This window comes from Hippoglossus stenolepis, chromosome 18, assembly GCF_022539355.2.
Source record: "Hippoglossus stenolepis isolate QCI-W04-F060 chromosome 18, HSTE1.2, whole genome shotgun sequence".
Classification (NCBI taxonomy): Eukaryota; Metazoa; Chordata; class Actinopteri; order Pleuronectiformes; family Pleuronectidae; genus Hippoglossus; species Hippoglossus stenolepis.
The window spans coordinates 436527-459648 of record NC_061500.1 but is presented as its reverse complement, the minus strand read 5'-3'; the positions used below and the strand labels follow the sequence as shown (position 1 = coordinate 459648).

Below are 23122 nucleotides of genomic sequence, written 5' to 3'. Positions count from 1 at the left end.
AATCAGCTGTGTTTATTTTATGTTGACTGCTGCCACGGTGGAATCGAACCGACGTCACTGTCAAACAGGAAAGAAACCTCACAAACACATGAACCCGCTCAGTCGTGTACGTCGCTCATCAAACTCCTCGTCTAAAAGTGAATCAAAGCCCTTCTCTGTTAAGGCTTCAGTGTGAAATCCTGCGTTACACGCCGGCTACATGCGAGTGAATGAGAATATTCTAATGTTTCATCAGAGAAATGGAAACCCACTGAAGATTCTCCAGCTGAGCACCGTCTCAGGAAGAGGACGCAGTCCGGGATGCTGCCGCCATGGCAACGCTTTCATCTAACTCACTTTCTCTAGGACACCAGAGTCAGGACCAGACTTCAAGAATAAAGTCGTATTGTTACGAGAACAAAGAAAACAAAACAGTTTAGTAAATTCACATTCCTCATTTCAACACAGATCTATACAATGAACTGTGACTGTACATGTTACTACACATGTACTGGCATTGGAAAGACAAATTCAGAGCAAATCATATCCAATACAATCATGTAATTCATACCATCACCTGCTCTGGAAAAACATTTAAAAAATAGAGAAAAATATGACGATTAAGTTCAGTTATATTTCCTGGAGCGACAGAACAAAAAGGTTCCGTTTACTAAGATTGAATTCCGTCAGTTTGAGAGAATAAACTACGAACAGATTTCCACCAAACTTGGTACGAAGACGGGTTTCTTCTCTTTCTTTAAGAAAGTAAAACGTAATTTTCATTGATTTCTCAGAGAATAATTCATGGACATTGATAAAAAATAATCTGACTGATTTAAAGCACTGATATTTATGAAGGACTGTGATTTGGGTTCATTTACTTGATTGATTGTTGTCAAAGGTCCGAGCTCCACTGAGGGACATTCTGTATTTTATAATCTACAGAACATTCACCAAAGAAAAGACAGAATATAAGAACGAACACTGAGGTTGTTTTATTAAACCTCGACGAGTTTGGGAAGTGAAACTTAACAGCAGCTTCTCACTCAGTGGGTCTAGATGTTAGTGTGTGTGTGTGTGTGTGTGTGTGTGTGTGTGTGTGTGTGTGTGTGTGTGTGTGTGTGTGTGTGTGTGTTGTGTGTGTGTGTGAGCATCACCTGTCCCCAGTGGAGATGAAAACTGACCATGTCTCTTCATAGAAAACACGTTAAGTTCACAAACAGCAGAGTGTGTGTGTGTGTTCATGGGGGTAAGAGCTCTGTCTCACACTGGGTTGCCATGGCAGCAGCAGCAGCACTATTTTCATCCACACACACAGTTGAGGCCCACCTCACGTTTTTCTGTTAATCAGCAGGAGGCCTGAAGCCACGTTAATTATGTCCACTTCCTCTTCCTGTCGCCGGCTGCCAGCTGCCAGCAGGAAGTCCGCTTGTTTCACAAACATCTGCCTGAGCCGCTCCCAGATTAACAACTGTCCAGTTTTGCACAAATGCAAAAAGGGAGCACGTGTAAAAATGTCAACTTTAAAATAAAACTAATTCTTACTGTCCGACAGTGTCACATGTGGCCAGCAGGGGCATGATGGGGTGTCCAGCGTCTCAACACTGCTCCGAGCTAATGAAGTTGGAGTTATGATAAAGTGGGAGGTGCCCTCTCCTGACCTGGAGGGGACTGGTTTCTGGGCGGTGATTCCTCTTGGAGACAGACGGACGCTCTCAGTTGCTGACGGCCGCCTCGGGGATGATGGTGGTGGTGGGGGGGATGCGAGGCATCTTCTTGGCTGGACTCGGGATGTGCTGCTGGAGAGGAAAACGCCCAAAATGTATGTTTCTATATTATTGAATTTTAAGAATGAATTAGATGTATATTGAACATTATGATCTGAATCAGGAAACTGCGTTAAGGTTTGTTCGCACTGTACCTCTGTGGTTGCGTTGGAGCGAGCGAGAAGTTCGGGCTCCGCCGGCAGGTCGCGGTCCAGAGGTGTGCGGGCGTATTCCCTGCGGTGTTTGTCGTCCACTCGCGTCAGGTACCACGTTCCTGGGAACAGATCCTCCACCGAGCCTCGAGGGATGTAGCTGGCTGTGAGGACAGAGTGAAAATAGTTTATGAGAACTTCCTGACAGACTGGCTCGTGATTGGCTCTTTCAGAGTGGGACAGGAGCAGCGGGGGCGTTACCCAAGTGGTGCGTCTCCTCCCTCAGCTTCATGTTCTCAGAGAAGACGGCAGGTGAAACCTTCTTCCTGGAGTCCAGTCTGACCTTCAGGTCGCTCAGGCTCGACACCAGTTTGTCCAAAGTAGATCCTGGCACAAAACAAAACATATCACATGGAGGAACACACAAGAGTTAGTTTCTGCCATTTTATAATGTCTGTGTGATGACTCACCGGGGGTGTGGTCCTGTGTGACGCGGAGAGAATACAGAGTCGCAGCAAATCCTGAACCGTAGGAGAAAAGTCCGACCCTCTGTCCTGCGATCTGCGACGGTGTGTGTCTGCAACACAAGGCAACAAACTGACGGTCACACTTATTCAATCACACAGCATCGTGTACAAGGTGCACGAGGGTAATGCACGAGATGAATGACACCGAGACGTACTGTGCAATGACAGATGCCAGGCAGCCGTAGACGGAGGGCGTGTACATGTTTCCGTTCTCGTTGGAGATCAGCAGCGAGGCCTTGGTCTTCCTCTCAAACAGATCGGCACTGGCCTTCATGAATGCCTTCTCCACATCCCGGTCAAAGTAGGTTTCTTCTGGTCGAATATCTCTGTCGTTCAAGCACACACCAACACAGAACTTCATCATCCATCTTCAACACGTCTGCTCCTACATTCAACAGGTTTGTTTCCTGGAAGGATCTAAACTCTGTTTCCTTCTGAGCGTACCTGAAGGCGTCAAGGCCAGTGAAGGGTCCCGTCTCGGTGTTGGGGCTGGGGTGGCTCAGAAAGTCGTTCAGCATCAGTCTGGCCAACGACTTCTGCACCAGCTTACAGTACGGGGAGTGAAAGACGAGATAACCAAAGTCCTCCAGGCTGAAGCGGTTCTCCAAGCCCTCTGTCCAGGAGAAGAATGAGAACACATGATTTACAGAGCGTTACCATCAGACCAGGGTTTGTTGGTCTGTTCACACCGGACATTAAATACATCCTGAACGTGTCTCTTGTGATCGACTCCACTTCTCGCTCCGTGTGCAAATAAACACAGACGTCACTTCTGTTCACAAAGACCATGTGATGCTGTTCTGAGCCAGTCAGTGTTTACAGATGTGTCCGATGTCCCTGAACCAATCAATGCACTGAGCTCAGCTACGGAGGATTTTCCTCATTTGAAACCATAATGAAACCATAATGAAACCATCGCTGGACACTGAGATGAGTCAGCGTAGAGGTCAGAGGTCGTGGGCTGAGTAGGTGGCCCTTCATACGGGGCCCAGGACAGACTCACTAATTAAAACAACGTAGACACGAGTCCAACAACACCTGCAAATCTGGTCTGAGGATGTGTTTGTTCACACTTGAACGTACAGCCACCCGCCGGGGATGGGATCGTCACACCAGGTGTGAACGAGGTCCAAGTAGAACCCTCTGGCACTGTGGACCTGGGGCAGTGACCTTTCACTCAGACACTAGAGCTACGCAGGTACAAAGATACTGAAGTGACCAAGGCTCATTCCCAGGTCAGGAGCACGTCTCAGAGCTGATGGGCGTTGTATTTCTGTTGTCACGGAAACACAGGTCAGTCTGAAGTGTAGAGCTGGACATGAAGTGCTGCTTCTGTCATTTTATAATATGCTTTTATTCATATGGTCAGATAATGTACATGTTGACACGTCAGGTGAAAGGCTCATCTGATTAAACTTCATCATGCTCACTGACCTTAAGTAAACTTCTTAACACAGCAACAACTAAACCCTCTTAACTCATTAAGCTCTTATCCATCCACTGAACTCTACACATGACGGCAGCAGCACCTTTTGATACCGATGCTGTTTTCAGACGTGACCTCCAGAGGATTCAGGGCCGGAGCAGCAGACAGACGCAGGATGTGACAAACCACATCAGACACTGTTATCTGGACATTCTCCAAAGCTCATGTCTGAAAGCAGCTCACGACTGTCAACTGGAAAATAACAAAAGCTCTTATTATGTAGTAATATGATGCTTTTTTCAGCTTGAACCTCAGATCTGTGTCTGTAGATTTCTCAAAAAGGTTGTTTAATATATCATATTTAACAACAGAAGCAGTAATTACACTGAATGCATCATTTAGTAGAAGAGTTTGTAAAAACACATTTCATGTCCAGGCGCTGAGTGACCTCTGAAACCTCCACCCAACCAAACATCATGTGATAAGAAGATGAAGGTCAAACCCACCTCTCTGCCACTGAGCGTGGATCTTGTTGCGATACACTGAATAGCAGCGGTCCAAGGCCCCCAGGTAGCACTCGATGGACAGCTTGCCGTCCACCACAGGGTACTCCGACATCAGGTCAGGCTTGTAGAAGTCGTACGCGTGCTGCATGTGAGTTCCTCGCAGACCTGCACCACAGCCAATTATTTAAAATCAGGTTTATTGATCTTTTTTAAAAATAAATACTGACCAATATATACGTATCACTCTGTTTGATCTCTTTGATTAAATCAAACGTCAGTGACTTAATCAGGAACGATAAGGATGATGGGATCAGGTAGAGGACGGGGGGGGGCTTATCAATAAGTCAACAAACAGTTGTCAGTTCACTGACCTCGTTCAAAGGCCAGAGGTGCGTTCGGTCCCACCAGCATGGCCACTGCACCAGCTCCCCCTGTGGGCCGTGCACTTCCTGTTGCGTAGACTGCGATGTCCCCCGCTACCACCAAAGCATAACGGCCTGCAGAGAGGAGGCAGCAAGAAAATCTATTTACACACAAAGTATCAGCAGCGTCGAGGCACCAGTCGCACACAGCCCGTCACAGAACATGACGTAATCAAAGAGAGTCAACAATATGCTGAGAAGTCAGGTTTTATTTCATTAATGTGAAACATAACACTTTCCCCTAATCTGCTTAAAAGACGAGTTAAACTGCTCAGTCTGAACATTAACGTTTTAAATATCTGTCTTTACATTTCTGCAGACTCATTATCAGAAAACAACATCTGCTGCTTCCAGCCTCGTGTGAGGATTTGATATTTTTGGTTATGAAGAAGTAACTTTGACCATTAGAAACTGTGACGTTGAACATGTCTTTAATTACAGTTAAAGACTTAGTTTGTTGTTTGGACGGAAGTTGGTAACAAGAGCAGTGATAATATCTATAATAGAAAAATTATAATTTGATATAATAACATGCAGCTCTGGAAAAGATATGAAGATAAACTGACACGAGCTCATTGACTCACCGTCCCATGAGCTGGATTCTACCCAGTTGACGGCATTGAAGAGCGCTGCCGTGCCGCCGTAGCAGGCGTTTGTGGTGTCGATGCCCTCCACATCTGTATTCCCCGAGTCCTCAAACAGCTGCATGAGGACCGTCTTGACGGACTTGGACTTGTCGATGATGGTCTCTGTGCCGACCTCCAGTCGACCCACGCTGTCGTAGGACAGGCCGTTCCTCTCCATCAGCCTCTGGACCACAGTCAGACACAAGGAGTTGATATCTTCGCAGTCCGAGCAGAAGCCCATGCGAGCTTGGCCCAGGCCGATGGTGTATTTGCCGGCTGCCGCGCCGTCGTACTGCTCCAGCTCGGTTTGGTCCACATACTGGGCCGGGAAGTACAGCTCCATGGCGATGATGCCCACGTCTTTGGGCCATGGTCCCATACAACTGATCTGAGCTGATCCAGGCATCTTGAATGGGCTGAGGAGGAGGAGGAGATTCATTATTATATCATGTCTGACAGCTGCAGGGTCAGTTTGAATATAATGAACTGTTCATCGTTATTATTCAACACACACACACACACACACACACACACACACACACACACACCTAAGCAGATCTAAGAACATTAGAAGGTTAAAGGTGACGGGCTGAAGAACACTAACTGTCCATCAGTCTCATCAGCTTCCGGCTGTTCCCTCAGTGGCTGTTAGCTCAATCCAGCTCGCGTTGTTTAGCTGGAGTCAGGTTATAGCGAACAGGCAAGGTGACTGGGACATGCTAACATGTTAGCTAAGGCCGTTAAAGCGCCAGTAGTATGACATTTATTACACGTGTTCACTTTACTGACACATACAAACGTCACACGTCGTTAGTTAACACAACACACACAGGGTCATAGCGGATGCTAGCTACATTACACGTTGCTACACAAACTGAGTTTGGTAAACAAACCTGTTAAAGACACGGGAGAGAGAAACTGGGTGAAAGGGCACCGGGATTTACCGGAACCGGAGCCAGTCAGGACGGGGAACCGGAATCAGATCCCCGTCAGACGGACACACCGACACAGTTCTAACACGAGCAGTGACACCGACAGGAACACGGGCACACATTCAAATGGTCTGAACAGCATCTCAGACCCGGACCCGGACCACACACAGCGACGGACCAGCTTCCTGTCACTCACTGGACTCCAGGCTGTCAGCTGTCAGCTGTTAGCTGTTAGCTCTGTTAGCTCACACCTCCAGGGCTCTACACCAGTTAGATGAACAACATGTTCTCACCTGTGAGGAGTGAAGAGCAGCTGATGAAGAGGAGCAGCTGATGAAGACGAGCAGCTGACTGACAGGTCTCCTCTGTGGTCGCAGCTCGTTGGCTCCTCTTGTTTTTATATGACAGAGCCTCTCTCCCTGAACTACAGCACCTGGCCTCCTGACCAATCACAGCTCTCACTGCACATGCGGCGCTACCAAGTCCCGCAGCGCGTCAGCCAATCACAGCGAAGGAACCGAAACACGCGCCAGAGCCCTACCGGCGGGCCAATGGGGAGACATGTACGATGTCTGGTGAGAGAGCAGGAGCCAATCAGGTCGTGAAATTAGTTCCTGGCGCGGCAGTGGCACTGAGCAGCGTGTCCATGGCAACACGCATCCATTCATACGCTCAGGTGAAAACCACCGAGGAAGAAAAGTTTCACTTCACTAAAAACAATATAAAAACGCTCCGTTATATTTGAGTCTAAATATTATCTTAGTGAAAAGAGTAGAATCATCTTAAAGTACTTGTAAAGTACTTCTTAAAGTACATGTCCCAGACTCTGGATGGATCTCTGAGGGGCTACTGGCCGATTATTATTATCACAGTACAACTTTTATGAATTGACCTTTAATTTGAATTGATTGAACTGTGGAACTCACAGATTTTCTCTGGATTGTTTCTGAAGAAAAGACGCGAGGAGACGTTGAGAAGTCGTTTTCACTCTTGAGTTTATTTCCTCTTCAGAGGCACAACATCAAACAGCAGCCTTCAGAAACTCCTGCAGCTGAAACTGGATCAAACAAACACTTGTAAAACTGTTTAACAAAAGAAAAACTCATTTCAGACTTAAAACACTCAACAGCTAGAACACAACGTACAACCCACAATGCATCACTCTAGCAGAGTTACAGTGGCCCTGTCTCAGGTGGCGTTGGAGGGACTGTCGTACTTCACAGAGCAGGAGGCCCAGAGGTGCTCAGAGAGCGGATCTTCATGAGACCTGAGGGGAGAAGACGCAGTGATATGAGGGAGAAGTGAAAAAGGAAAGAGTAAGTTAAATTCCTCCAACACAACACTCACCATCAGCGTGGACCTGTAGAGGGCACTCTTTATTCTTCACAAACAATATCCACCTGACCTCTTCTCAGTCTTTGATTTCATATGATTTTTAATTTGTATTATTTCTGTCCGTTTCCACCGCAGCCTGTTCTCCCTCCTGCCCTCTGCTGGCAGATCCAGGTGCAGATCCAGGAATTATTAATCTCTTTCTTTAACATTGTGAGATAGAATGTTTTTCAACATTTTCCTTTATTCCTCAGAGAATAATTCATGGATCTTAATGAAATAAATCAGACATATTTAGATATTTATAAGTGTCCAAATAAAAATCTGGATCTAGTTAATTTAAATGTGGTTTCACTAGGAGACTGTCGGGCCTTGTGGATATTCTAGTATATATTTTGTATTTACATTGTTCTATTATTGTAAATTAATCAGAATATTATTACTGTGATGTCTTTTATTACTTTATTAACAACTTAATTTTTGCTGCAATTAGGCTTCCAGGCAAAAGTTTTTTACTTGTTTAAAATAAACATCTTGAATCTCTGTCTGTTCATTTGACTTTTTTCTCATCTACCTCCTTTGTTTTTTATGATTTAGGTGAAAAGGTTGTTGTGAAGTTGTCTTTCCACTTTGGGATTAACACAGAACTCAGTCTTTCCGTGTTGTTCTACAGACTCGACTCTATGACTGAAGGAGTTCAAACTAAAAGAAGAGAGAAGGTATATTTGTCCTTTCATGTGATTCTTCAGTTAAACACTATGATCAACATGTTGTGAGACTACTTTTTACTTGTCACGGCCGGTGCTGGTGGGTTGCTGGGGGCTGTACTTGGAGTTCTTCGCAGAGGCCTGGAGCCACTCCCCTGGTTTAGTGGTCCGGGGCCGCTGGCCAATCCCTGAAGGCTGCTGCAGGCCTGCTCTCTGCTCCTCCTCTGTGAGCACCTGAGGGACATTGGTTTGAACTCCAGTGATTCATGTCATGTAAACAGCCACATAATGAACTAACTGCTCCTGCTGTGTCATCACAGTGTGAATGTGTGAGTTAGATGTACAGCACTTTAAGAGTTGTTGACAGACTAGAAAACAGGCCGTCTGTTCACCAGAGAGGCAAAGCAACTTCAGGTGGCTCAAGTGCACATGAACCAACTGTAAATGTAATACTGCGCAAACCTAGGACGATTACGTGAAGTTAAGCACACAGATAAAACTCATGACATGACTCACTCCTCAGCTGGTACCTGTCAAACACACATTCCAATGTCAAGTTCAAGACAAGACAAGAATCCAGGTAGAAAAAGGAACGTGACATACAGAAATCAGGGTCTTCAGGATGGTCTGCTCCTTCTGGTTGTAGGGCTTTGAAGGAAAGCTGGTCCTCCAAGTGAAAAGATTTTGCCACATCTCCCTCAGTTTAAGGACCATTCTGGCTCCCTGATTACATCACGCATGACACCAGACAGAACACGTGAGAGAAAAGATTCAGCACAAAACATCAAGAAGAAAAGATGGAAATAAACACGAGAGCAACGGGTCAGAATGAGCGAGAAAGAAACAACAGAACAAAAGAGCAACAATATCAGCGAAGAAAAGTGAGAACTTTCCATAGCTGCAACTCCTCTTTTCAGCCTCTGTCTTAAACACTTGGTTTTACACTCCAATCTATTTAAGACCTTCTGATAAAGCCCTCTCTGCTCTGATTGGCCAGGTGGCTCAATCTGCTGTGATTGGTCAACAACTTCCAGCACCTCTCTTAAGGTTTGAGATTTAAATGGCTGAAGGGACGGTGAGCGTCGACTGTGATGTTCTCTCACCTCTGACTCACACTGGAAGGCGAGCCAGTCATCTACCTTGACCTCAGCGACGTCCTCTGACCCGCTGTCACTGTCATCCTGTGGACGGTCTGACAGAGAAGAAGCTGAAAACAAAGACTGAATCAGACCGACTTCCAAATCAGCTCCAATCATAAACCACTGGTCACTGCTAATAAAAGACACTAATCCCAAAACACTAATTCCTCAAATTCCCAGAAAATAAGACTGAAAAACTGTTGCAATGTCCAAACCTAGATGTCGTCAGGGGTTGAAATCATAGAATGTAAATAAAGACGGACATATGGGCGGGACCTCATTATCACGGCTCCACTCCGTGATCACTACTGCACAGACTCCAAATGACATCCAAAGTACAAGATGGCAGCACGTGGTATCCAAGATATTTTAGCTTCATGTTTGTAAAGCTGGAGGAAGTGGAAACACGCCGTCCTTCTTTATTTACAGTCTATGAAAGAAACTTAGAACTAAAAAGAGAAGTGAACTCAGGTCACAGGGTCAACGTCGTCTCAACACTCATCGAATTAAGGACAAGGTTTCTATGGCTTAATTTACAGACATAACTGTATTCAAAAGTTTTCAGTTTGTTTATTCAGTACTTAGCACATGTTGCTGGGATGGGATCTTACTAATGATGTACATATCATTTTAGATCTAGAAAATGTTTACTGATGACTTGTAATTTTAGTTAAATTCACATTGATTGTAAAATCTTTACAAACAATGTTTTCATTTATTCACCAGCTGCTCCCGGCACAGTGTGCTCCTCCAGGGGGAAAGAGGCACAACCTCCAAAAAGGGCCACGCTGATGGACGTCACCAGGGAGCAGCAGCGGACACTGGCCACCTTTTCTCCTCGACGTATCTCATCACAGATTAACCACTCGGTGGGAAGAGCCTCGCCCGATTTGGATGAGGTTTTCTAAACAGCAAAAAGACACAAAATAAATTAAACTTTGATACAAAGTAAAAACAGACTTTAAATCTGATTCTACCACTTAAAGTAGACTTTTTAAATCCATCAGCCACGGCCATCCAGCTGGACGGGCTAAGGAGTTATTGAGCTGATGGGTAATCATCACTGTCTAGGGCTAGGCTTAGATAGAATATGTGGTTTTTAAGATAATAAAGGTGCTTTAAGAGATACTAGGCACCTAAATGTGTGACTGTACTTTGATAGAACACATTAAGGTTTTAAAATCACATTTATTACGAAATGTATTAAACCACAGCCAGTGAGCCCCACCCACACGTGACAGGATTGGTTTCAAAGGTTTGTGACATCAGGCTGTTTGGATCCTTTTGTTGGAAATACTCAGCCATAGTGTTGACTGGTTATGTTGCTCAAAATATATCTTTCATCATATAACAGGCACATGTCAACATGTTTAAAAACTTTTTTCTCCCTGGAGGGGGACTTTAAAAGTTTGAGGTTATTTGTACCTCCTTGAACTGGTTCAGGACGGAAGAGGGATGAAAGTGGATCTGTTTCTTGTTACTCGAGATCAGCGAGGTCTCCTGGTCGATGTGGATCACGTTTGGATACATGCCAGCCACCAGCGCTGCCTTCACCACAGCCCAGTTCTCTGAATTATGATTCAATTCAACAATGTCACTGCTTCCATGGGCCTGCACAAAACCTGGGGAACAAACATGACATTTCAAAGTTGTTTGTTTTATTTATTTCTTTAGACAATTATGGATGTTGAGGGATTCTATTAAAGGAGATATATAAGAAAAGAAAAGACCCTGGCATTGTTGTCTTTTGTGCGTTATGCACACCTAGCAGCTAGTCTGACCCAAAACAAAGCCAGGTCAATTGAGTGTGGAGGCCAACATTTCCTACATGCGCTCAAGTAGTTGTCCAATCACAACAGACTTGGCCAACTAGCCAATCAGAGCAGACTGTGCTTTATCGGAAGGGGGGGCCTTAAAGAGAGTTTTAAAACCGACCTGAAGATAAGCAGAATACGTCTCCTTAAATATAGGATACTTTGACCTGGAAATGTGATAAGGACACAACAAAAGATTACCACCAAGAACAACTGACCCATAGCACGGAGCTGTGCGAGCAGCTGTATCCTTATGCCATGTATCTTTTCCATTGTCGAGTGGGACAGGAAGTGTTTCTTACAGAAGGATCTCTCACTGCCGTTAGAGCAAGCCCTCTGCCAAGCCTGACAGCAAACACACAACAAATGTGAGGAAAAACATGCTTAGGACTTGGACAAGGGAACTTGACTGTATCTTGTCTGTGTCATGATTAAAACTCACTCATTAACAATTTGTTTTGTGAAAGAACATTCCTCATAATGCCATTTAACTCAAATATGGCCAGTTGTAGACAATCTGTTAAAAGTTCATCCTTGATTACAAGTGATGGTTTGAGCCAAATTTGAAGAAATTCCCCAAAGGCGTTCCTGAGACATCATGTGGACGAGACAGGAATGGACGCAGGTGCAGAGGAAAACCTACCTGGAAGGCAGTGAGCAAGGCCATGTGGTCGCTCACGCTACAGGATGAAAAATGTCTGCGGGCGATCAGAGCAGCTCTTTTCTGAGAGCCCTGCGCAGGAAGGACGAAGGGGTCACTATAAGCCAGCATACAAGCAATGGTTAGAATGGGGTCCAGACACTTGAGCACCATGGCACTCAGCACCATCTTCCCCAGGTGGGGCTCTATGGTTAGTTCGGCCAAGTGGTAGCCCAAATCAGTCAGGTCTTCATTCTGGTCCATAGCACCTGTAACCTGAGGAGAGAGATGCCTTACTGCTGGAATAATGTATGTGGAGGTGAGATTCAGAGATGCTTATAATTAACCCTTCAGCCGTTAACCAAACGTAATACTTCAGACTGATTAACTGTAACATTGTCGTCTGTCCATACTCTGTGTTTATATATTTCGTATTTGTGAACGTCTTCTGACGCTTTATGGATACGGACGAAACAGATGAAACTGAGCAGTACCAAATTAAAAGCCAACATAAATGAGTCCTCCTGCAGATGGTGAAAATCTTATGGACGTTTTGACAGGCTGTCAATGGGGAGGCAGGCCTGTTGGTCTGTTTTAGTCCGTTCACAGCAGCAGCTGCAGGTGTGAGATGATGTGTATGTGAATCCTCATGTTCTATTGTTTATGCTGCTGTTTGCACATGTCAAAAATTAACGTTATTCGTTACCAGGCGTCGGCTGTCACTCAGAAAAATAAAATCGTGTAGTGATTTGTGTCAGACATCATACTTAGGTTACCGTAGGATTTGTTAGTACTTGATACCTCAAGCATGCTCACAGCCTCTGTGATTACATGTGCAGGCGGAGGCTGTGGAGCTCTGGACAAGAAATCAGCCACTGGACAGGAGGGAGCGAGCAGCTTGGTCTGCAGACACAGTTCCTTAAACACATGGACATATTATCGCAGTATCAGTGCTGCGTGTTTAAGTAGCACTCAGCTATTATTCTTTCTCTTCCTGCTAAATTCAAAGCAAGACAGACACAGACTGGGCCGGGAAACCGTGCTGCCGCTAAAACACAGTTATATTTACAACGCTTTATATTAAATGATAAAACACTTACATTTTAAAATGTTTAATTTTCTGTAAAACATGATTAGAAGCAAGTGATTCCCGATGTAACAGGTTGTGTCTATAAAACCTGATAAAACACAAACTTGTTTTCATTTGTTCGTGCCAGACTGGCCGTTAACCACGTACAGCGATAGCAGAGGTCGACATTTCCTACATGCCCCGGAAAGAGTTGACCAATCACAGCAGACTGGGCTTTATTACTCCTTTAACTTCAAATAATCTCTTCGGTGAATTATTCCTATGGTATTTTGAACTAGTCCCACTAAATTGGATGAAAGTTGCAACGTGTGTGTCTACCTGCAGAGGCATCTGCAGCAGCTGTGGAACCTGGAAACTCAGCATGTTGTTGAACCGGATTCGACTGAAGAGGTGGAAGCAAGTCCCTGGTCGGCTGCATCCAGCTCTGTGGACACGGCACACGCTCAGTACTTCACATGATTCAAACGTGAGATTTTATCAGTAGGTGAACAATGAAATTAACAGCAGCAGGTAATTAAAGAGTCAATTGTTAAGATAAAAAAGAAAGTAAACAGGATTTGCACATTATTTAAATTACCTTCCCTTCCTTTGCAAAGCGCTGGCTTTGGAAATCCAAACCGTCTTTAAAGTGGATAAACGACTGACGCTGTCAAAGCACTTCTACAACAGGGAATACAAATCATTGGTTAATTACTAAACACACGTTTGTTCCACTTTCATAATAAATTCAACTCTTCAGGACTGTACCTCTTTGACCAACCCTGTATCAATGACAAATACCACACCGTTGATGCTCGTCTCAGCATCATGAGTGGAGAGGATCTGAGTGGATAAAATAACCAGTTTTTATCAAGTTTTACAGCAAATTCATTGACATCAAGTTTACTGTAAAAAACACATCATCCATTCATGTACAATAAACAGCAGCAGATCTGAGCACCTGTGTTCTGGCATATTGGACCGTACGAATGTCAACTGTGCACTGACCATAGACTTAAAATAACAAAGAACTTCCTACCACTGTCCAGACAAGAAGCTAAAATATCTCAGATACAAACGCTGCCATCTCGCACCGATGATGTCATTTGCAGTGAGCGTCTGTCCAGTAGTGATCGTGGAGTGGAGCAACGATATCGAGGTTCCGCCGATACATGGGCTCGACCAATCACAAGTCAGTCTCAGCTGTCAATCATGATGTCTCAAACCGTTTTTATTCAATCAAATAATAACTTATATGTAATATTATTATTTTTATGTGACATTTTTAAATCACATTTCAGCAGCTTCTTTCTGAGCAAGTTAGTAAAATAAATGAATTTGGGATAAATACTTTTCATAGTGTGAAAAAACCTTATTAGCCACTGAGCAAAGTGAATGTGATCAAAGGCTGGAGAGGTTGATGTGGAGACAATGGACAGTTAACCTGTTAGGACAAGTGTCAAGAAACTGCTGGAGACTGAAGGAAAATGTCTTTGAGCATCTCAACAAGCAACGTTTGTTTTTTTTAAATTAAAGTGGAAAAAGCTACGATAAAAGTTACAATGGGAGCTGTGGACTGAAATCATTCATGAAAAAGTCAGTGCTACCTGTGACATCACAGACTCACTATCTTTCTGACACCAGGCAGAGAGGCACTCAACAGTTTCCTGTGCTCCAGAGTCTGAACTTCTGAATGTGGAGTGAAGATCTGGAACCTGAGACACAACACACGTCCGTCAGAGACACACTACGCTCAACACAATCAACCGTCACAAACTGCCCATGATAAAAAAATACAGTGTTTATTAAAAGCAAGATAAATCGAGGAATGAGTCCAGTCATATTGTCCATCTTAATACAGTCTATGGTTTACATCCATAGATCATCACTGCATGTACAGTTAAAAGATGTACCTCTCAGAGTGGCTGGAGAATCGCTTATCGTCGTGCAGGATGCGGTAGCAGAGACCAACTATCTCATCGTGTCCAGGAAGAAAAATCAGGACATCACCTGAAGACAGATAGATAAAAGTTACTGTCTTAAAAATGCCCCAATGTCACCCATACAGTGAAATCTGTCTGTGACACGTGTAATACGCTGCTCCAGATGAGTTGAGGATCTCACCGTCACAGGTGGTGGAGCAGATGTAGTGCAGCAGATCCATGATCAGGTCCAGGTCCACCCACTCATCACCACAGCTCTGCTGGTACAGTCGAAGCAGCTCGTGCTCTTCAGTGCTCATCTCTGCAGTGACACACTGCCCCCCAGTGGACTCATCCAGGGTGCTCTCCTCCCTCAAAGGACTGCACAGGAACAGCAACCGACATGACTGAAATGACTGTACATACATATTTACATCCGGAAAAATCTCAGGCATAAAGAATATTAAATGCTTCTTAATGGAACAATAACTTCCAGAGAGTGATTGAAGCATCTCTACACAAAAAGCTCCCACATAAACACTTACACACAGTTAACTCCTCCTCTGAGGTGGACATTACACTCACATGGAGCATTTGAGCAGATCCACAGCATCTGTGTGTTCAAACTGTTGGGCAAAGTCTAAGGCTGTCCTGAAACGAGACCAAAGCAATGTGGCTCATTACTTTCTCATTACATCCCCAGTGCTCGTGTCCTGCAGCTCGGGCTGTGACGGTGTGGATATTTTCTCACCGTGGTAATAGAGCAACAAACACCCCCGTGAATAAATTAAAGATATTCAGATCATTGGCCTTGAGGGAAAGGTAACAGCAGTCTCTGACCCGCGACACTTTAAACACTGATTTGTTTGAAATGACGCCACAATATCAACACTGATCATCACATAATGATGGACACTTTTCTTTAATGAGTTAAATCTTTCTTCAGAGCAGCGCATTCATCAGCCTACTGTGACGACAGTAATGAGCTCAATCCCGCGGTAGGCATCACATGACCACAGTAATGTGGTTATCGTCACAGCCCTAGCTGAAGGTTCAAGGATGAAATAAACATATAAAACAAATAGAAGAATGACTGTATCCTGACGGATGTCCTACCATCCATTAGACGCCTTCACGTTGATGTCAGCTCCCATGATGAGCAGCTGCTCCATCTGCTTCATGAATCCTCTACTTGATGCCATCATCAGAGCTGTGGCCCCCAACTCACTGTGCCTGTAGTCCACTACTTACAAGAATTAACATTTCAAGGCTTCGTATTCTAATGCATTATCCATCCTCTGTACCTGCTTCACGATATTCATCTTTACAGGATCACTAGTTTGCAGATAATTTGTTAAAGTATAAAGTACACCCACCAACACTTCTAAAACTCACTGATTAACACAACATATCTTGTTTGTTTCATCATGAAACAGAAAAACAGCTTTCAAGAGCAGGATAAATGGATAAAATGATCAACAGCCACGGTGAATAAGAGCAGACACTGACTCTGAGAATCATACCGTTAACATTTTCGGAGAGGATGAGGTTGTAGAGCTGACTGAAAGAGTCCTGGTCTTGACTGTAGAAAATGTTGAAGAGGCAGGAGTCCATCTGCTTCACCAGGCCTGGCTCCAGCTGTTCACAGTCTTTCTGTCTCTACAACACAGAATCACACACTGAGCTCTGTCAGGTTTCACATCACACACGTCCACGCCACACAATCACCACACAGACCTGAGAACCTTTAAGAAACAAGATGTTTAGAAGAAAACAAGATGTTTCAACCATTTCAACTATGAAGATCAGTTCTAAGTGTGATGATTAGAAAACATCAGAGGAGCAGAGTCTTGTTGACCAGCGGAGTAATGCTCCTTAGTGCTGCCAGGGGGAGCCGCACTGATCAAATCAATGTGGAGATCAGTGACCACTGTTATAAACTGACGGTTGTAGTCTGATTTTTTAATTGAAAAGCTTGCTTTGTAAATTATATATTTTTAATACCAGCAACGGTCTAAAATACTTTTGAAAGCACAAATCACGAGGCTCGAAAAGATACAAACCTCTAGGCACACACTGATAAAAAATGTTTAATCGAAGCAAGATGCCTCACTCGTTAGCTATTTCCACCATCAGCTCCGGGAATAAAAATCGAAAAAGAAGTCAGGTAGTTCAGGTAGACAACCTATGATTGGCTACACTGTGTGTGTTTACCGGCTTGGTGGCGGTGGCGTCCTCTCTGTCCAGGGGTCTGTGGTCCTGAACGAAGCCTGGGAAAGACTCAGGGCTCCTCGGTTTCTTCCTGGTCTCCACTAACTTACACCACTTGGTCAAACATGTCTGCTGCTTCTCCTCTGACAACCAGAGCATGACATACACACAGATATATGAGATCAAGACATTTCTTTAATTGTTCATTCAGTCTGACTCGGTGGAATAATAGAGTAACAGCCTCGTACTTCTCTGTGTCTCAAGCTTGTTTTTCCTGAAGCCCGTCAGCTTCAGAACGTCTTCCAGGAAAAGTTCCTGCACTTCCAACTGTTGTCCTTTGACTAGATGAAAAAAACGTACTTTAATAAAGAGATACAGCCTCTCCGTCATAACACACTTCTGTAATAAAAGTCTGGAGTCGTCGCTCATAGCTCACAGACCAGATAACCTGTAAGTCACCTGATACGAGTGTTCGTTCAATCAGAGAAATTAGTTAGTTAGTGTAACTTACGGTGGATAACAGGGCAGCGGCCAAAGTACTGGGAGAACAGGTCGACATCCAGAGCTGCAGTGGACAGGATCAGTTTCAGTGTTGGGATATTCTGAAGCACACTCTGCATCTTTGTGAGCAGGACGTCAGTCAGACCATCACGCTCATTCACCTCGTCCTATTTAAACACAGCAAATCACTTTAACACTATGTGTTCGATCCGTGAGTCCGTAAGTCTTAACTGGGAGATAGGAATGACACAAGATAAGAAGGCTTCAAAGTTTAGATAGTCTTCAAAGAACAATCCCTACTTCAATAGCTATGTTTCATAAAGTGGTGTTAGAGACGTCTGACTCTATATGTCTTGTATATTCAAGTCTTGATGCTCACCACAATGACGTGTGTCACATTTTTGAGGCAGTCTTCTCCAGCCATCAATGTCTTGAGTAGCACTTCATTGGTGCAGAAGGTCAGCAGTGTCATTGGACAGTGTCTAAGGGTTCAAAGTCAACGGTAAAGAGTCACTTTCAGAATAATAAGTAACAAAACTGTTTTACACAAGCTCATAACTTTTAGATTGGAAAGTTTGTCATAAATTATAATTCAGGAAATTTAAGTTACATAGTGACGAGATGCAAGAATCACGTCACAAGCCCAATTGAGACATGCATTGCTGTTGAAGAAATGCATTGTTTCATACAGCTTAATTTAGACAGGAGAGCACATATATCACATACCATAGATTATGTATGATGTATGTTCATGTTTGTGATATTGGTTATTTGATATATGAAAACAGGCTAAGACGTCATGATTGACAGCTGAGACCACATGGCGGTTGGTGAAATATGTGTATCGGTGGGACTTCGATACCAAGAATCTACTCCACGATCACTACTGTAAAGACTCTGGCTTCAAATGATGTCAGCATTCATATCCCAGATATTTTAGTTTCATTTCTGGATAGTGGGAGGATCTTTACTTACTTACTTCTATTAGCTGTTTAGAAAACATCTTGTACAGTCAAGACATTTAATTTAAAAAAATACTCAAGTTCGACATAACTTTGATCTATTAAAGTGTCAACGTGTCGGCTGTGTAGAATGCATTAGTGTCCGCTGCTACGACATGTTCATGCTTTCAAATCCAGTTATTTCATCTCCTGACATTTTTTAGGACACTTGTCCTTCAACGTCCCATGTTTGTCCATCAATTGATCTGGGTGTAGTTAGTTGAGATGAGAAGTGTCGGTTTGTCCTTCTATCACAGATAACAGATTCTTGTCTCATCTACCTGCACTCCAGTCTGATATGATAACCCACGGTCTGGCCCACACTCTCCCCTCTCTCCTTCGCCACTCGTTCAGCCACAACCAGGACGGCCAGCCACCTGGGCTGAGTGCAGAGGATCCTGCAGGGCTCTATGTTCATGCTGCAATCATCCAGCAGCATCTGCGGGATCTGCACAATGAACAGTGGTCAAACGGAACCAGCTTTCATATTAATTTGTCCGGTAGTTGCAGGATTGCCTGTCTGTCGAACAAACCCACCTGTGTAGTTTTTCCGGAGCCAGTCTCTCCCACCACTAGCACCACCCTGTTTGCTCTGACGAGCTGGACGATGTCCTCCTGGGATTCATGAATCGGTAGGGAACGTCGGAAACGGTCCAGCTCAGATGGATTCCTCCTTGGAGGCACAAAGGGAGCGCTGTTGTCTAAGCATCCAAGTGGCTTGTATCTGTCACCGCTGTTGTCTGAGGAAAGATAAGAAGAAGAATTTGACATGGCCTGAAACACAGTAGACCTTGCATCTTGAATGCAGAGGAGTAGGGGCATGGTGTGACTAAGTGAATTGACATCACTGTGTACAAATATGCAAGAATGGAAATGTGAACAGTGAGTCGTTTTTGTTTCATTCACAGGACTTGTTTTGGCTCATTGATTTTAAAAGATTGAAAACGCTGCTGTCGTGTTATTGATTTTTTTCCTGATACCACTGTGGAACCGACCATAAAATATAAATACAAAACCACAAGTGCTCCAAAATAATGCTTAGTGTAGAATGCATGTATTGTTGTAGCAGTTTGTTCTTCAGGCTATTATTCATCTCTTAATTCCAGTGTGGTCAGTAAGAGGGCAACTTTGCAGAAGGGATGGGATATTGCTCTCTGTCTCTCTATGCTTTATTATTCTGGTAAATCCCTCAGAGAGGAATTCAGCACCAGGCTGCCCGTACCTCCAGAGTAGGGATGTCACGAGAACCGATACTTCGGTACCAAGTCGATGCCAAATTCTAAAAATGTCACGGAACTCCTTTTTTACAGTACCGTAGGTACCAAACAATACTGCCCCGCCGCTGCAGGATGGTTGCCACTGCTGTTTCTGGATGGGGGCAGGCGCACATTGCACATCTGGTGTCCTTGTACTGTGCTGCATTACCCTGCCGCACGTCCTCCCTCCCCCGCTGACCTGCGCTTACTTTGCACGTTGACAGTGAACACCGTCTCTGGCCAGAGGTATTTGGGACCAGTGCTGTGCTTAGGTTTACTTTGGTTCGTTCTGGAGTTTATGAGACACATTTTAACAGAGGGACACACACACATGCTCTGCGGTTTTCTTAGTCATTGAGCGATACCTGATAACTGAAATCTCATAATTTTCCTTATTGTATCGTATAATTGCAGATACATAATTCTCAAATACGATGTGATGCTTGTGCCAGAGAAATCTGCATGCCCCGGGGAAAAATCTACTTTGGGGAATTGGATTTCTCTGACCTCCTACCTCAGAAACCAGGTTTCATGTTTGCATGACATTAAGAAATCAGCTTAGTGCAGAAAGCTCTTTAGTGCAACAAACTGCTCAGTGAAACTCACAGCGCTGAGCAGGCCTGCACATGCCACTTTTGTCAGTGTGCTGCACATCGGTGCGGCCCTTGTGGCTGATGGGAAATTTCTGAATCAGAGAGTTGATGACACATAGGGACTTCTGGGAGATAATGAGCGGCATGACAGAAGGAGCTTTATCTGATCCATCCTTCTTCCAGAGGGTGATGAAGCGATGGAGTCCTTTCCTAAAAGAGAAACAGAAAAATGTCTTCCCTTAATTAACTTGTTGGAACTCACTTGACTGTGTACTTAGCACGTGACAAAAACTGTTGCTGAGGAAGCAGAAACTTGTTGTTTAAACACAAGAGACTCGGGTCATTTTTAGTCGTTCAGTGTTTTTTCGGCTGGTGGAGGAACTTACCCTTTGCTCTTAGAAAGGAAACCCAGGGACTGGGCCACTCGATGAATATAAGCCCTCTCAGTACCGGAGAAGCAGGAGGGAAGGTCCACCTCTGATTGGTCAGGGAAAGGAGAAATAGGATGACACTCTATAACGCCTCACACTGGGACGAGACGTGAGCATGACAGAATGACATCACTAACAGAGGTACGTCACCTGATTTAAATAAATCAGGTTTTGTTCTTTGATATAAAGTGAACAATAACAGTTGATACCTCTCTCTTCACTGAACTGAAACCTCTCCAGACAGAAGTTAACTGCTATCTCCACTTCCTCGTTGACGTGAACTTCATCTCGGGGTGGCGGGCTCTGGCTTGTGGCGTTCGTCGACATGATGCACTGCAACACAACAACACTTAATCTTATCACAGCTCAAATGTACTTCTCACAATAACACAACCGATCTCTGTTGTATGCCTTCATGGTAGAACTGTGTGCCCTCGTCAATGGCCTGTTGCAAAGAGGAGAAGCCACAGCAATGATAATCCACCATGGTTCTCACTTTTCACCTTTTTAATGTTCCAGGTTCAGGTCGAACATCGAGAGCTGGTTTAGATCAGGGGCCAATGTAGCTGGGTGTTAAATGGATTATATATATAAATTATAAATATATGTATATAGTGCTGTTTCGTACCCTATTAATCACTCAAGTGATTCACACAGCACAAACATTCATAAACAGTCACTTGCCCAAGGACACTTCGGCAGGCGGACATGGGGATCAAACCGCTGACCTGCTGGTAAGTGTACGAGCCGCTACATTAACTTGTGTCCGATGCTGGTTAAGTTCCTGGAGAAATGTTTCCACCACTTTGTGAGAACAAGAGAGAACAGTCATTAAACAGTAATGACGTAACGAGCAGTCCCGCCGCCATCTTGAGTCCATACGTCACCACGGCTGGTTAGAGCGGGAATCTCAGCACAGAAGAGATTAAACACAGATTTAACCTGATGACCGATTTAAAACATGTAATAATCAATAGAAGTTATGGATGTTTAAACGCTCACAGGCCGCTGGACAACAAGCTTCCCCTGACCTGCATTAGCTTCAAGGGCTACTTGTGTTTCTACGGCTACCAGATGAGCTAAGTCACAGCTAGCCTCGGCTAAATTACAGCTAGCCTCGGCTAAATTAGTTAGCCTCGGCTAAATGACAGCTAGCCTCGGCTAAATGACAGCTAGCCTCGGCTAAATGACAGCTAGCCTCAGTGGCTGAAATGACAGTTAGCCTCAAGGGCTGGAAGATGACAGCTATCCTCGGCTAAATTAGTTAGGCTCGGCTAAATGACAGCTAGCCTCGGCTAAATGACAGCTAGCCTCGGCTAAATTAGTTAGCCTCGGCTAAATTAGTTAGCCTCGGCTAAATGACAGCTAGCCTCGGCTAAATGACAGCTAGCCTCGGCTAAATGACAGCTAGCCTCGGCTAAGTCACCGTTAGCCGAGCGGCAGATAAATGAACAGCTCCTGCAGAGCGAACAGCCGGAGCGATTCTCACCCAGTCACCTCACCCCCTCTCCCAGTATCCCGGTTCTCCACGGAGACACACCCGCTTCTTTACCCGCTTCTTTACCCGCTTTCTTACCCGCTTCTCCACGGAGACACACCCGCTTCTTTACCCGCTTCTTTACCCAGTTCTCCACCCGCTTCTCCACGGAGACACACCCGCTTCTTCACCCGGTTCTTTACCCGGTTCTTCACCCGCTTCTTTACCCGGTTCTTCACCCGCTTTTCCACCCGCTTCTTCACCCGCTTCTACCCGCTTTCTTACCCGCTTCTTCACCCGCTTCTTCACCGCTTTACCCGCACCTTCTCCGAGCACGCGCGCAGTGAGTGGCGCCAACCACGGACTTAAATCCGGTTTTTCTCCTTCACAATCAAAGATCCTGATAAAACGTGAAGAGACATTTTTTGTTCGCTAATATTGAACATAAACATCTTCACTGTATTTGTGACAACAGCGTTAATTAGATGTATGACACCAATCATGATTTTACACTTTCGCATCAAAATAACTTCACACGTTTAGTGTCATCAAACCAACATCTGTAACATTAGCAGATAAATATCCATCATACAGATGTTTGGATGATTGTTAGTTAGCTGAGCGTCCAGCCTTCAAAATAAAAGTGTTCAGTATATGCAGTTGTGAGCAGAGCACCCTTTCCTTCCTGGACAG

General features: G+C 44.5%; 2 protein-coding genes across 7 annotated transcripts in view; both read right to left on the bottom strand.

Annotated features, from left to right (window-relative positions):
- hmgcs1 (3-hydroxy-3-methylglutaryl-CoA synthase 1 (soluble)) overlaps positions 1 to 6786 on the bottom strand; it is a 6813-nt gene extending 27 nt beyond the window's left edge. The window contains exons 1-10 of one of the 3 annotated variants that reach the window (XM_035185202.2): positions 6630 to 6786; positions 5363 to 5820; positions 4728 to 4853; positions 4357 to 4521; positions 2869 to 3037; positions 2580 to 2750; positions 2368 to 2474; positions 2159 to 2284; positions 1901 to 2061; positions 1 to 1778 (exon numbers count right to left, since the gene is read on the bottom strand). The exon at positions 1 to 1778 is cut by the window's left edge and continues 27 nt beyond it. In XM_035185202.2, the coding sequence (XP_035041093.1) occupies positions 1695 to 1778; positions 1901 to 2061; positions 2159 to 2284; positions 2368 to 2474; positions 2580 to 2750; positions 2869 to 3037; positions 4357 to 4521; positions 4728 to 4853; positions 5363 to 5810 (1557 nt within the window). In that variant the 5' untranslated portion in view covers positions 5811 to 5820; positions 6630 to 6786 and the 3' untranslated portion in view covers positions 1 to 1694. Of the gene's footprint in view, positions 1779 to 1900; positions 2062 to 2158; positions 2285 to 2367; positions 2475 to 2579; positions 2751 to 2868; positions 3038 to 4356; positions 4522 to 4727; positions 4854 to 5362; positions 5821 to 6297; positions 6572 to 6629 lie in introns of those variants that run through there. The other 2 variants (XM_035185204.2, XM_035185203.2) reach the window with 2 other exon arrangements.
- Positions 6787 to 7314: 528 nt separating this feature from the next.
- On the bottom strand, positions 7315 to 22659 carry LOC118126046 (3'-5' RNA helicase YTHDC2). 4 transcript variants are annotated; one of them, XM_047344490.1, is made up of 28 exons: positions 22575 to 22659; positions 21162 to 21285; positions 20908 to 20998; positions 20535 to 20731; positions 19210 to 19412; positions 18954 to 19120; positions 18051 to 18153; positions 17682 to 17838; positions 17419 to 17511; positions 17174 to 17313; positions 16483 to 16618; positions 16076 to 16202; positions 15545 to 15610; positions 15162 to 15340; positions 14951 to 15047; positions 14665 to 14752; positions 13806 to 13880; positions 13636 to 13718; positions 13377 to 13482; positions 12770 to 12886; positions 11972 to 12244; positions 11547 to 11673; positions 10940 to 11136; positions 10238 to 10418; positions 9479 to 9582; positions 8979 to 9098; positions 8458 to 8609; positions 7315 to 7603 (listed from the first exon to the last, which is right to left on the bottom strand). In XM_047344490.1, the coding sequence occupies exons 2-28, from the start codon at positions 21277 to 21279 to the stop codon at positions 7525 to 7527; spliced, it is 3576 nt and encodes a 1191-aa protein (XP_047200446.1). In that variant the 5' UTR covers positions 21280 to 21285; positions 22575 to 22659; the 3' UTR covers positions 7315 to 7524. The 4 variants fall into 4 exon arrangements, with proteins under 4 accessions (XP_047200446.1, XP_035041088.1, XP_047200447.1 ...); XM_035185197.2 differs by lacking the exon at positions 22575 to 22659 and adding an exon at positions 22442 to 22496; XM_047344492.1 differs by having other exon boundaries at positions 7516 to 7603; positions 8451 to 8609.
- Between the last annotated feature and the right edge of the window lie 463 nt (positions 22660 to 23122).